Raw genomic sequence first — 15,483 nt, forward strand, 5'->3', positions numbered from 1 at the left:
CATCTATCGTTACTTCAACGTATTATATATTAGTTTTAGATATAATTATTTCATATTTTATGCGTTCGAGTATCGTTCCATCGTTATAAAATTTGGTGACTCTAAAAAGGGCCGATTTTTGCGCCTGTTTCAAATAATTATTGTATATCTCGCGTGTTTATGCAACAATAAAATTAAAAATATTCTTCTTCGATCGACAACCTACACAAACGTTATATTGTTGCAACATATTCTATGTTGGTTCAGAATTCTATATTAAAATAAATCTAATATTAATTTTTTTTTCAAGAGTAGCTATTAAGAAGCATTTGTCAAAGCCTCTTAAAAACCTTTCCCCAAGATTTTTACATTACAGTAATTTCCTTGCTAACAATGAAAAATGCATGAACGTTCGAGCGAGCGAAACAGTCGTCGGGACACCGCGTATTGCTCACGTATAGACGAGACAGTGTGAGTCAAGCGTTTTCTTAGTGTGTGTCACACGTATTTTAGGACGGCATTTCTGTCCAGACGTCTTATAATGCTATTTCTCTCGTTCTTACGTTTGCGATAGAGGATGGAAGATCGCCGCGACTCCCACCACTATTCCCTCTCCAAGCGTCCGACGATCGTATACCGCTAGCTTTCTCTGCCACTCCGTGCTGCTCATGGCTCACCTACACGCAGCAGTGTTGAGTGACGCGTTATCGTGTGCGAGTCACACGGATATTCGGACGGCATTAACACCGGTGCGTGTACGTGTGGGCTGCCTGTCACGAACTATAGCGCTTGGCACTTCGACCAGGCTCGGGCGATAGAAGAGTGCAGCTGCCGTCTCTCTCCCGACCTATAGCTATAGCTAACGCTGCAAGCGGTAAGAATCATGCCTAGGTCTTTTTATTATATCTCGACGCTCGCGTGTTGCTTCTCGTATGTGCATACTATTACTACTTAACTAATTGTTACATTAAATTGAATGTTTTTTATGCATAAAATAAATAAAGAAATATAGAACAGATGGAACATAAATGATAAAGAAGTAATACAGAATGAGGTAATAACTAAACATTTTTAATCACCCATCTCCCCTATTTTTAGAGATATGAACATATTATAATTACGAAAGTTGCATGGTAACAAGAAAGTCATAATATATTAGTAATAATTTTTCTGTGAGTAGAAGCATTTCGGATATTTTAAATTCATCTTTGTTTAAATGGCATGATATATCTTCATTTATAGTACAATAGCAGAAATTCAGATAATAGCAATTATATGATACAAGCCATTCTTCCTTTAAGCTATTTTCATCAAAACCGCTCAGACTTTTAACAATAAAAGAAATATCGTTATGAGATATTTCTCTATTACTTTCAAATAAAGCTACATGCGCCTGAAAGCTTTATAATTTAAATAAAAAGATATCATTAAGAGGTAATCTTTTTCTAATTTCTTCGGCAGCAACGATATAAAATTGCAAACAGTTTTGTCAAATATTATGAATAGCATTTGCATGTCTTTCTTTAATTAACATATCAAGATATTGTTCACATTCCGATCCCAAATTAATATCATTAATAGACTTGTGATTCCTCTGTTCCAAAAAAGTAATGTTTGTAACTGTATGCATGTTTTTTAATGTGTCAGGTTTCAAAAAGAAATTTCGTTTGAGAAATTTGCAAAAGGAAATTAACGGATGTAGACTGCAATAAATTTATTCCAATTTCGTGAGCTTGAAAGAAAGCATTAAATATATTAAATAAATTTAAAACATATTTTAAAAATAGAAAGTATGTCTTAGTGTCAACATTATTCATACGTGACAATAAATATTTCTCAGACTTAGTTTTTGCACTCACGACCATACCATTAAGGAAATGTGTTAAAGTAGCCCATAACTCAAGGAATCTATTGATACAAGAATAACGTGAAGGCCACCGAATAATACATAATTTCAAAAGTTTGTGATGGGTATCTCGTAAATCTTCACAAGACTCTTTGACAATAGCTGAATGCTTTTAATGTAATTAAGGGGATGCCGGGACATGAAAAAAAAAACAATGACTTTTTCCTACAAAGTTTACGTCTGCATGGAATTGCTTGCACGGAATTTTACGTTAATACACAGAAAGAGAAAGTTTGGAGTCTTTAAATAATGTGGAAATGACGAACCATCCTGGTTCTCATCTCTGCTGTGATACACACACACACACACACGCATTATATATATATATATATACATACAGGGTGTCTGATAACTGATTGAACAGCCGCCGTGTACAGGTAGAACAGGTCAAAATAATCATAAAAGTTATATACCATTTTAAAATTTTCTCAATATTTACTCCGTAAATAATGAAAATGTATAAACAAATCAGCGTACGAGAGGCGGTAGGGCAGGCTTTGTTGTGAAAGAAATGGCTTACCTCTTAGCAACGATAAATAAACAGCTGATTTCGAGACGGAGTAACAAGCGACACGTAGCACGCGGCCGCGCGCAGAAAAATTATTGTCCTCCGTGACAGATTCACGTGACTCTCCGGGTTTACATAGGAAAAAAATAATAAAGCGCTATCATTTCCTCACCATCTAGCGGTAGATAGCACGGTGCGTTTTTTTTATAGTGGTACTCCCAGTAGGTTTAATCCACTCTCATTATTTAATGCAAAAATTGCTCGAAGTGTCGTCCGTTCTGCTGTACGCAGAGTTCGGCTCTTCGAACAATATTGCGCGTTGCACGATGCGCCATTTCCGGCGTAATAGTAACCGAAGGCCGCAGCAATAGCTGCATGTACCTCGTTTTCTCTATTACGTCGATGTTCAACTAGATTTTTTATATGACCCCATACAAAAAAATCTAGTACGTTTATGTCTGGCGATCGTGCCGGCCAAGTGATTGGGCCACCACGATCCATCCACTTATTAGGGTAACGCGCGTCTAATATATCGCGTACTTGTCGAGAGAAGTGCGCAGGAGATTCGTCGTGCTGAAAAATCAGCTGCGCCCGTGTGCGAAGAGGCACATCGGCGAGGAATACCGGCAACTCCGTTTCTAAAGTTAGCGTATATTTCGCCATTTAAACGCGGTAGCAAAAAATACGGACCAATCTGGAAATCATCGACGAAAATGTTTAGATTTAGTGGCGAAAGAAAAGTTATTTTATTTTTATCGCTCACACATACCACTTGATCCGCGATCATTCCCGCCCAGACGTTGATAGACCATCGATTCTGAAACGCACCTTCGCGGACGACGTGAGGATTTTCTTCGTCCCAATGTAAAAAATTACGCGTATTAAATACGCCGTTTGGCGTAAAAGTCGCCTCGTCGGTCCACAAAATACGGTCTGTGAAAGACAGATCTCGATGGTATTGCGCGAGAAAACATGCGTGTTTTGCCGACGGCCGACGGTTACAATTCAATAAAAATATAAAAAATCAATAATCACATTACCTTCACAAAAATTAATTCTTTTTTGTGCATCTCCTGGCAGCAGCTGTTGCATACGCTGATAATGGTATGGGTGCAATCCGTTCACACATAAAACGTGATGCACCGCGTACCGCGAGAGTCCCAGTTCTCGTGCCACATGACGCACGCTGGTCCCAGAGTTTTCGTAAAACGCGGCCAGAATCCTCTCTTCATCTTGGACGCGACGACGCACTCGTGGACCATCCACATCATGATTGTGCACACCCAATTTCACGCAATCGTTGCACTGTACTTAAATTGTATTTGCCATCGGATATCGTGCACGCCCGGGATGTCGTTTCGCGTAAACGCGAGCCGCGACACATGTATTTTCTCCCGCTAGCCTGTAGGCAATAATCATGTCCGTGTACTCCTGTGGAGTAAATCGCATTTTCGTCGCGAAAAAGCACTACGCGTACACAATCGTTTCACGCGACTGCAATCGCCTCCATCGGATACACGAAACCGGGTGATCATAAACAAAACATAATTGAGCAACTTGTCTTTTGTCTATGATCGCCCGGTTTCGTGTATCCGACGGATACTGTTTGTTCAGTAAATTTAGAGTATTTGAATATTTTTCATTGCCCACAACGTATAAAATACTGACAGGGATAGGAAAGTCATCCTGTCCTTATGTATATGTGTGATACAAATCCATTGCTTTATTTAAATATTGTAAAGATCTCATCAGGTCTTTTTGTTGACTATAAGTGTGACTCTATTCTGATTGGTGCATTTCTAAAGATGGAAATCCGATCTTATGGATATCTTATGCTAGAAGATTATTATGGAAAGCAGCATATTAATTGGCTGTCGTGTGAACTTTTGCCGCGCGGCAAGCATTACCGCGTTATGTTTGCAGGAGCCATTATGTTGGAAGAGGACCATAGATGTATAATACCTAGGCCGCGGATTTTTCCATTGTCTGTATGCGTCAAACAATATAAAGAAATAGCATTCTTTCTAAAAAATAAAAAATCTGTTTTTTTCTATCGAAGGCTGTTCCCACGACTTATCGTGGTTTTGTGGCGAGAATAAGTCAGGCTTTGTTAGAAAGAGATTTTCTACCGAAAGAAATAGCAATATTTCTAAAAAGTAAAAAATCTTTTTTTCTATCGAAGGCTGTTTTATTCTCACCACTTATTGTTGTTTTGTGGCGAGAATAAAGCAGGCTTAAAAAGAAATTTTACCGATAGAATGCTATTTCTTTATATTGTTTGACGTGTTTAGATAATGGAAACCGTTGCGAATCCGCAGTCTAGGCCCTTACAGAAATATCATACTAAAAATTATTGATTAATTACTTATTTTCAGTATTAAAAGTCATACATTATTTAGTAATATTTTGTGATTCAAATACAGCTTTTAGTACTCAAGTATTTCAATATTTAATGTTACAAATCTTACCTTATGATTGATTTCAATACTACCTTATGATTGATTTCAAAAGTTATTTAATATTCCATACAAAATATTTATTTAAATATATTTTTTATTTAAAATATATATGATTATTACAACTTTTATATATATAAAGTAATTATTTTATTTAAATATAATTTTTTTCTATTTAAATATATATATATATATATATATATATATATATATATATATTTAAATATATATTATAATATATATAATATTTTTATTTATATTCAACTTCTCAAAAAAAATAAAACAACATTATATATTTTGTTATAACAAAATTGTGGTAATATTAATTACATGAGATATAAAACAATCTTTTTACGTAAACATTGCCTTATTTTAAAAATTATTTCATAGATTTGAAATTTCATGTGTTTCTATTTTTTCACTTTTATATTATACATATTAATCTGTAGAGTGGATTACAATCTTATTAATCTTTCTAACCCATATCCTGCAAATATTTCTCATACAAATCTGCATACATTGTTGTTTTGTTATATGTTAAGTTAAAACAGGACATAATTTGATTATCTTTGTTACCCTGAGGATTTGTATGTTCACAAATATTTACATATAACTGGAAGTAGTGTACACTATTTTTAACTAATGAATTAATTTCTACTGAGTCCTCCGCAGTTAGTTCACTTAACTCTAAATTTTTTAGCTTTATATTTATCAGCGTAGAATAAACAACTGCTAATTCAAACCATAAAAAAGTACAATTAATGAAATTATCATTTGTACATGTTGTCTTTAAATAATCTTCTAAAACATCTATTCGCCGTTTTTGTAGTTTTATCTGTTTGATTTTATCATTTTCGTAAAACGCTAGATATTTGTATGCTTTGGAAGTATAGTGCGCAATTTGTGTACCAAATTCTAGAGATACTGAAGCAAATTCCTTCACCTTTAGGTTATTGAGCAGTTGGAGAATTTGTACAAAAAGCATTTTAGCATCGGCGTAATTTGTAATATAATCATCTGGCATTGTATAAGTAAACTTTCTAAACTTTTCCTCTGTGGCTGTAAACATTAACAATTCTGTGAATTTTTTGTTAGGTTGTGTTATGGATTCTGTTTTAGATTTATTTATTTCGCAAAGATTGTTCTCTTCTTCCTTTTGCAGTAATCGTTTCCTTGATAAAGATAAAATGACAAGCCCATATTTCACCCAAATCATATCAATAATAGAAACAATGATTTTAAACCGCCTATGTACAATATCCTTATCTTTCTCGCACATCTCTTCATTGAATGCCATATACATCTCTTCGTAACATTTTATCATCATAATAGACGCGGCGCAAAGATGATTTTTACATTCGATGAAACGACGGCAGGATAAAAAGTATTCGGCTAATTGTATTGCTTCAAAAGTCCACTCAGTATAATTTATAGAAAACGGTTTAAATATAATTAATACCTTCTTTAGTAACTTGTGCATGTATATTACCACTTTCTCCATATCTATCGATCCATGCTCGTAATTATTTAATCTTAGTAAGATACTCAAACTAGCCATACATACGTTGTCCAATACACATACAGCATCTGATTTAACTTGGATATTAAGAATAGTTTCAATACTGATAGGAGCAGGAAATTCATCTTGTCCTTTTGTATACGCCAAATATAATTCGAACGTTTTATTTAAATATCGTAAAGATTTCTTTATGTCTTTCAGTTTGCTATAAATAAAGCCCAATTCATGATATGCCTGTATTGACGTAAGAATAGATTTGCTATTCAGTTCTTTATCCTTTAATAATATTATACTTCGCATAAGTAAGAATTCGGCAACATGTAAATCTTCTTGTTGCAATATAGAATTTCGTAAAAACTTCACTTGGCACATAAGGACAAAAGATGCAGCAAGAACTACAACGTCGTCTAATTTTGAATCTTTCGAATCGGTTATTTCATTAAAATGTTGGTCTAGATGTATGTCTAAACTCTTGATTGCTTCTATTTGATGTTCATATATAAATGAAGGAGTAGTCTGACGTTTTAAAAGTGGACGTTCTATAAGATGCTTTAATACTTTGAAATCTGCAGCAAGTCTCTTGGTAATGTTCATCATCATATCTTCGGCATCCTCGATATTTTCGACAGACTCTGTTTTCGTGATAGACGCTAAACAAATCGACTTGATTAGGAGAACGTGATTAATAGGTATATTTCGATTTAAGGCTCCTGAGGAATCGCATCATCTCTTTTTAATGACGTCAAAAGCGAGAAAACGTATGCTAAAAATTCTTGCAAAATACGTCGAGATAAACAGATATATTCACAAAACGATATTTGCAATCGATTAAATACATCTCTAAAATATTCCGTACATTTTCCTTTTATTCTAAAAATCAATAGATAATCGGAAAATTAATATGACAAGATAATGAGGAAATTAGGTTAGAAAAGACGATTGCACATCACATTTATTTTATAATTATCTGTTGATTGTTAGAACAAAAGGAAAGTGTACGGAGTATTTTAGAGATGTACTTAATCGATCGCAAATGTCGTTTTGTGGATATATCTGTTTATCACGACGTACTTTGCAGGAATTTTTAGCATGCGTTTTCTCGCTTCTGACGTCATTAAAAAGAGATTGATGATGCGATTCCCCAGGAGCCTTAAACGTAGTATTTTCCTGAGTCCTTTACCTGAGTCAACAATGTCGTGTTTCTGGTCCATTGTGTTTTCGGTGGATCTCTTCAAGAAAAATCACTCTGAATGGTTGCTATACATAAGAAAGAGAGAGAGAGATTCTTCGTTATATAAAGAAATTAAATATTTACATACATACTTTACTCCCTCCCTAGTATTAGTATTATAAGGAAGTTCTAATGCTACTCTCTAGTCAATTAATATTTTATTAATAAAATCATACAAAATGATCAAAAAATAATTTTGTAGCAATATTAGTGAGTTAAAATTCGTAAATGTTATAATATGTAATAACTTTTTGTTTATTTTAGAAGTTATTAAATATTTTATAAGTGGCAAAATGAAACTTGTAAGACTCTCATTTGACGTCAACCAATTTGATACATTTGATACCAATTATAAGAAAAGAAATATGAACATGAAATGTACTCGTTATTGTATTTGATAATTGATCAGTTATATTCAAGTTAATTTGAGAATGCATAGATATTATGTTAATAAATATAGAAATTACATTATAAGGTTATTTCAAATCTGAAGTTAACTTATTCCAAACAGCACATTAATTGGCCCTTTATGGGTCTTCTATAATAAGCTATCAGTTATAAGCCGTAGGCAAGTGACCAACCACAGTCGATTATTTTTGAAAATAGTCGACTGTGATTGGTCAATTTTTGTGCGACTTATGACTAATCAGTTTATTGTAGAAAGCTCTTTGATAACATTTACTCTTGCATATGCGTTTTGTCTGGAATAATTATTAACTCTGAAAAGACTAGCGTGATCTGAGCGACTCTCTGCAGACATACTAACTAGTTTTTGAACGGATCAACGAGAAACATACTAGATTTCTCGAACGATAATTCGAGTGATACTTATATGATGATGTTATTGAACGCAAACAAGTTATGACAAAAATGAGAGAGAAACATTTTTCTGGAATTTCCTAAATTTAGTTTAGATTATGCCGTCGGACATTTCTTATATTTTTAAAATACAAGATTCTGCAATTCTTCGAGTACCACTATTGTAATGATTTAACCTAGAATTTTCTCGGATATATTAACACGACTTCACGTTGATTTGATAATATTTACTTTCATACCACTAATATAATCGTTCCGGTTCCTGTCAACCAATTACCGCGCAAATCTGTGACCCTCAAATGTTACAACTAGGTTACTAATTTCATTAGAAAAGAAGGATTCAAACTGTTTCATTCTCTAGTATAAATAAAATATAAAATATATCTATGCAACTTTGCAGATGTCAAAAAACAGAAAATCTTGTATAATTTTTAAACCGGCTTGGAACAACTATACAATCAAGCTTCGTTAGATGCTACGACTTGGAAAAAATTACTCAAATGCTTCTCTGTAAAATATATCATACAAAGCCAAAACATTAGTAGTTTATACTTGGAGTACGGCTCATATTTGAACATTTTCTTCTGTATATAAAGTCAACATAAATTATTTGAAAGTCACATATATAAGCATTACATGTATGAACATCATAACACAATAACACTCTTTCAGAAAAAAAAAACTTGATTATCATTAATGCTTTATTAAAAAATCACCACAATTTATTCAACAAAAGAATCCATATCGTATATTTTTTTTATAATAATATTAGCTAATAATACTAACAAAATGATGAGATAATCTTACACAAGGACTACTATTGGCTTGGATCGCAATTACATCGTAACAACATGGGAAAAATGATTATTATTGCATGTAAAGTTCTATATGATCATGCAAGATATCTGATACGCAAGATGGCTAAAAACATGTGTGTAGATTAGGTCAAACTGAACAAAAAGTTCCTCTATCGTTTTTCCAACAACTACGTACAATTTCGAGATATTAATAAAAAAAGGCAAATCAATACATACGATGCCGTGGGACAAGCTGTTTCATTGAAAATGGCTGAAGCGTGACTACCTCTTAGGGACAGTGGTTATCGGCTAAAGGTGGAGGTGAAGCAACGATGCGAGCGACGTGTAGATAATTGGTTTTTGACCTATCGCAAGCGTGTCCTCAGGAAATACCAAATAACATTTATATAATTGTTAGTTATAATATCCCATTCAACAATATAATTATAACACACGTATTATATAACAATGAGAACCGATTGTTCCAACTTCTTAGTAAGTTACCTAATGGTTAAATCATATGTTTGTCTTTGTTTAATGTAAAGAAAAAACAAAGACAGACACATAATTTAACTGTTAAGTAGCTTACCAAGAAGTTAGAACAATCGGCTCTTATATTGTTGAAAATGAGAAATTATAATTAACAGTTATATAACTATTACTTAAATTTATTGTATCTCTTATCATATTACTAAGAGCGTATTATACCATGTTACTAAAAAACCGTCACAAATCTCAATCATTTTTGAAATCGCTTACAGAGCTCGTTTCACAGCATCGCACAGGTTCGCCAATCTTTTTTCATTAATATCTCAAAAATTTACATGGTTGTTTAAAAAAATATTAGAGGAATTTTTTGTTCAGTCTTGCCTATCTACATATGTACTTTTGACTATCTCGTTTCAAATATCCTGTATATAAATTATATATAATTATGCATATAATAATCTATCTACATAAATATAGTCCCTATAAAATCAATAATACAATGACATACATAATTATATATTTTCACACAGAGAAAATACTGTTGAATAAAAAAAAGGAAATAAATATGTTCAATTAAATATTGCTGTATTATATGGTTGCCAGAAACAAACATTTGCTTCAATTATATTTGTTTAACAGTATTTTTTCGGTGTGCATATATATTTACACATAGTTATTATAATCATAGAATATGTAGAGGCAAAATTTATAATAATTTTTTCCTAGAAGATAATTAAATTAAAATAAAATAGTCAAATGGAACAAAAAGTCACGATAATGTCAAAATGACGAGAAAATTAAAACGTAGTTTTCAATCGCAATTAGATCATTTTCTCGTCATTTTAACGTCACAAACCATGATTTTCTATTTTACTGGAGATATATAAGCGCTCTTGTTTTTTCTCTATAGGTTCTATGAAATCAGAATTTACTTTCTCCAGGTAGTTATTTAGCACAAATGATTAAAACGTGTTTCAAAGACGTCCAAAAGACATGTAAGACGTCTTTAAAATATCCTTTAAGCTCTTGTCCACAATTTTATTTTAAGACATAAACCGTAAGAAATTGACCAACCATGGTTGGTTTGTAGAAGAATTGATTTTTAGAAAAATAATCGACTGTGTTTACGACTTACGTCTTAAGATTGAGGACAAGGGCTAATAGATTATACTGTCTGGAACGCTATTAAAGATATTTTTTTCTCCGCCTCATTGTGTTGTTCTGCAGTAAATTTCTATTATATTTTATAACTAGATATCTATAATCGCATACAATGTCTAAATAAACGATGTGAGTGGTACTTATATGCCGAGAATACTTAAAGCATATTCGCGCCCAAAGAAAACATAATTAAATTAAAATTAGTGTTAATTATATTTACAATTCAATTATATTTATGTTTCTTATATAGTTACACAAAGAGAGATATATAAAATATATTTTTGTTCTTTTTACTTAAATTATATTAGCACAAGTCAAGATATTCCTTAAAATGCCAATCAAATATACAATTTCTAATTATAAATCTTTCAGTTAATGTTTGTCAAATACTTTTTATTCAAATTATAAATATTTTCGAGAACACTATAAAAAAGAGCTTAAACAATATATAATGTTATTAAAAATAAATTATTTATGCATAATTGTGTGTGATATTAGATAACTATTAAAATTCTATTCTTTTCTGTGTTATTATTCTGTTACCTTAAGGAATATTGTACATTTAACGAAGAAATAACTTGATAACTTTCATCTATCAGTCTACTTTTCAGTGCATTCTCTATACCTTTAGTATTATCAATATAAAACTGCAAATAGGTCTTATTTTTTTCTATTAACTGATTAATTTCTTCTGATTCTTTTTTAGATTCTTTTTCAGATGTCTTATTTTTTTTTGTACTTTCAAGTTTAATATTTAAAATAGTAGAATTAATAAATGCTAATTCAAGCCTTATAAGAACGTACATAATCGTGTGCTCTTTTTCATTAAGTGATGTTAAGCACTCTTCTAAAACATCTATCCGTCGTTTTTGTAGTTTTACATGATTGACTTTGTCGTCTACATAAAATGCAAGATATTTGTACGCTCTGGAAATATATTGTGCGATTTCAACGCGAACCTCAGTGTCCTCCGAAACTAACTTATCAACCTTTATTTTATTGATCAATTGAAGAATATTTACAAAAATTTCTTTCGCTTCCGTGTACGTTGTAATGTAATTTTCTCCGGTTATATGTATAAACTTTTCATACTCTTTTTCTGTACACGGAAACATCAATAATTCTGTGGATTGCTTGGTGGATTGCTGCGCTACGCTAACTGTTACTGATTCTGATTTGCAACGATTTATCTCCACAATATTGTCTTGTCCCTCCTGATTTAACAATCGTTTCCTCGACGAAAACAAAAGAGCGAGTCCATATTTCACCCAGGATACATCAATAACAGAAACGATAGACTTATAATGGCAGTAGAAAGTCTTATTCTCTTCAGTAGATGTTTTCGGATCGATTTTGCAGCAATTGTTGTAAAATTTTGTTGCGATAATAGACGCAAAACTAAGATGATTTTTACATTCGGCGAAGCGATCGCATGATGAAAAATATCCAGCTAATCTTATTGCTTCCGTAGTCCATGATATATAATCTATACTTTGTGGTATATTTTCCAAATGTTTCTTTAATAACTTATGCATATATGTTGTCATTTTCTGCATATCTATAGCTAGATCTTTGATGCTGCATCCTAACGTTATCAAAAACCTTAAAGTTTTCATAAATATTTCGTCCAATAAATAGACATTATTTGTCGGAGTAGTATTAATATTCGGAACATTTAACATATTAATGGGAGCAGGAAAATCGTCCTGTCCTTTTGTGTATGCTATATATAAATCTAAAGCTTTATTTAAATATTGTAAAGATAATTCTTCGTTTCTTAGTTTAATGCAAATGTCGCTCATTAGATTAAGAGCTGATATTGCTGTGAGAATAACTCTACTATTTAATTCTTTGCCCTTTAGCAATGTCAAACTTTGCAAAACAAAATATCTGGCTATATGTAAATGTTCTTGTTCAGTCATATCAAATGGAAGTTTTATCTTACTCATACCCATGAAAGATATAGCAAGAACTATAATATCATCCAATTTTTGATCTTTCGAAGAAGATATTTCAAAAAAATAGCTATCTAAGAGTTCTTCATATCTTACGATAGTGTCCACGTTAGTTCTTGACATATCCTTATCCGAGGAAATTATGATTTCCATTTCTCTTATGTTGCAACAAAGTTCAATAATTTTTTCGGAACAGTCTATTGTTACACCATCACCATTTTTAATACTTTCAGCAGACTCTGATTTCGCCAAGGGCGCTAAAAAAATCGTTCTTATTAGGACAGTAATGAGTAATACGTAATCCGATTCGAATGTATTTTTCTCCTTTACCTGATTCAAGGGAGTCACATTCCGAAATGTTTATACTTTCGGTTGACATCTTTGGAGAAGATCACTTCGTATGATCAATATATATAAAAAGAGTTCTTCGTATTGCGGGAATATATTTAGAGTGAAATCAGATGGTGCGTAAGGGCTTTCGTACACAGATTGCCGTGGCCGTAAAGGCTTTTGTAGAATGCCAGGCAACAGGCATTAGGAACAGGAAATAGGAATTCGGATTGGTCAATTATTTCTATTGCCTGTTTCTATTGGCTAATACTTATTCCCGAGTAAAAATATATCTAATAGAGCAGATTTCAAGACTAGTAGCTAGATAGTAATGACTAGATAAGTTTTCTAGCCAGTCACCAGCTCTTGCCTGGCTAAATATTCCTACTCAGTCTTTTGAATGTCAGGACTATCTAGTGACTATAACAATTACATAGATAGTAGCTAGATGAAAAAGATTACACAGTAACGAGATAGAAAATCATCGGTAAATCCTGAATAGAAATTGGATATCAGAACTGTCTAGTAACTGTACCAATTACAGTTACCAATTATGTAAGACCCAATTTTCCTATGTCATTACTAGATAATAACTAGATTAAATTTTTGCTCGGATTCCTATTGCCTGTAGCCTAGCATTGTACACGCACCGGCGTAAATGCCGTCTGTATATCCGTGTGACTCGCACACGATGACGCGTCACTCACACACTGCTGCCTGTAGGTGAGAAAAAGCAGCACGGTCTGGCGGAGGAAGTTAGCGGTATACGATCGTCGGACGCTTGGAGAGGGAATAGTGGTGGGAGTCGCGACGATCTTCCATCCTCTATCGCAGACATAAAAGCGAGAGAGATAGCATTATAAGACGTCGTGGACAGAAATGCCGTCCTAAAATACATGTGACGCACACTAAGAAAACGCTCGACTCACACTGTCTCGTCTATACGTGAGCAATATGCGGTGTTCCGATGATTGTTTCATTTGCTCGAACATCCATGCATTTTTTCTTGTTAGCAAGGAAATTACTGTAATGTAAAAGGAGATCTTGGGGAAGAGTTTTCATGAGGCTTCGACAAATGCTTCTTAATAGCTGTTCTTGAAATAAAAAGAAATATTAGATTATTAGATTTATTTCAATATAGAATACTATATCAATATATAATACTGCAACAATACAGTGCTTGTATAGGTTGCCGAAGTAGAATATTTTTAATTTTAGTGTTGTATAAATACGCGAGATATAATTATTTCATATTTTATGCTTTCGAATATCGTTATAAAATTTGGTAGGCCTGAAAAGAGTCGATTTTTGTGCCAAAGAAATTGAGATCGATGGTTAATAGTCAGTCAATAATCAGTCCAATATCCGGCACGGTCGATAATTTGATTGAATCAATTTGGTATCGAATCAATGAAGTTCGCGAGAAAGTCGGGTCGAAGCCGAAGTTCTTCTCAGACAACGAACGAAAAAAAGCGGACGATGATAGCAGAAACGGGCCCATTATTATGGATATTTCTATATCCATAATAATAATAAGGGACAATAATTATTTGAAACAGGCACAAAAATCGGCTCTTTTCAGGGTCTTTTCACCAAATTTTATAACGATGGAACAATATTCGAACGCATAAAATATGAAATAATTATATCTCGCGTGTTTATGCAACACTAAAATTAAAAATATTCTACTTCAACAACCTATACGAGCCTATACTTCAACCTATACTTCAACAACCTCGTACAAGCGCTGTATTATTGCAGTATTCTATATTAATGTATTGAATTTTGTATTCTGTATTGAAATAAATCTAATAATTTAATATTTATTTTTTTTAAGAGCAGCTATTAAGAAACATTTGTCGAAGCCTTCTGAGAACTCTTCCCCAAAATCTCTTTTTACATTACGGTAATTTCCTTGCTAACAAGAAAAAATGTATGGATGTTCGAGCGAGCGAAACAATCGTCGGAACACCACGTATTGCTCACGTATAGACGAGACAGTGTGAGTCGAGCGTTTTCTTAGTGTGCGTCACACGTATTTTAGGACGGTATTTCTGTCCATGACATCTTATAATGCTATCTCTCTCGCTTTTATGTCTGCGATAGAGGATGGAAGATCGCCGCGACTCCCACTACTATTCCCTTTCCAAGCGTCCGACAATCGTATACCGCTAGCCCCCTCCGCCAGACCGTGTTGTTTTTTCTCACCTACAGGCAGTAGTGTGTGACGCGTCATCGTGTGCGAGTCACACGGATATACGGACGGCATTTACGCCGATGCGTGTACGAGGGGTTATAACAAGGTTATATTTTTAATGTATAATAGTCTTAAA

The 15,483-nt window shown here is 33.1% G+C and overlaps 3 protein-coding genes across 3 annotated transcripts in view; 1 reads left to right on the plus strand and 2 right to left on the minus strand.

Moving 5' to 3' along the window:
- Positions 1-778: 778 nt before the first annotated feature.
- Positions 779-15,483, plus strand: part of LOC116851044 (cyclin-dependent kinase 12-like) — a gene marked incomplete at its 3' end in the record, with an annotated part of 24,313 nt that continues 9,608 nt past the window's right edge. Inside the window, 1 exon segment of the mRNA XM_032830046.1 lies at positions 779-853.
- LOC116851029 (KIF-binding protein-like) lies at positions 5,120-7,707 on the minus strand. The gene is made up of 2 exons (XM_032830020.1): positions 7,549-7,707; positions 5,120-7,018 (listed from the first exon to the last, which is right to left on the minus strand). Exons 1-2 carry the CDS (start codon positions 7,577-7,579, stop codon positions 5,325-5,327), a joined length of 1,725 nt encoding a protein of 574 aa, XP_032685911.1. The 5' UTR covers positions 7,580-7,707; the 3' UTR covers positions 5,120-5,324.
- Positions 9,140-13,321, minus strand: LOC116851030 (KIF-binding protein-like). Its single transcript, XM_032830021.1, has 2 exons — positions 13,151-13,321; positions 9,140-13,077 (listed from the first exon to the last, which is right to left on the minus strand). The coding sequence occupies exons 1-2, from the start codon at positions 13,197-13,199 to the stop codon at positions 11,405-11,407; spliced, it is 1,722 nt and encodes a 573-aa protein (XP_032685912.1). The 5' UTR covers positions 13,200-13,321; the 3' UTR covers positions 9,140-11,404.

The sequence above is a fragment of the Odontomachus brunneus genome, unplaced genomic scaffold (assembly GCF_010583005.1).
Source record: "Odontomachus brunneus isolate Ranch 3 - 2012 unplaced genomic scaffold, Obru_v1 Obru_scaffold_164, whole genome shotgun sequence".
Classification (NCBI taxonomy): Eukaryota; Metazoa; Arthropoda; class Insecta; order Hymenoptera; family Formicidae; genus Odontomachus; species Odontomachus brunneus.

Coding starts and splice junctions, on each gene's coding strand:
- LOC116851029 (XM_032830020.1), bottom strand. CDS start 7,579: ATGGACCAGAAACACGACATTGTTGACTCAG. Junction 7,019..7,548: donor ACACGACATTGTTGACTCAG/GTAAAGGACTCA, acceptor CGATTTGTTTAG/CGTCTATCACGAAAACAGAG.
- LOC116851030 (XM_032830021.1), bottom strand. CDS start 13,199: ATGTCAACCGAAAGTATAAACATTTCGGAATGTGACTCCCTTGAATCA. Junction 13,078..13,150: donor ATGTGACTCCCTTGAATCAG/GTAAAGGAGAAA, acceptor CGATTTTTTTAG/CGCCCTTGGCGAAATCAGAG.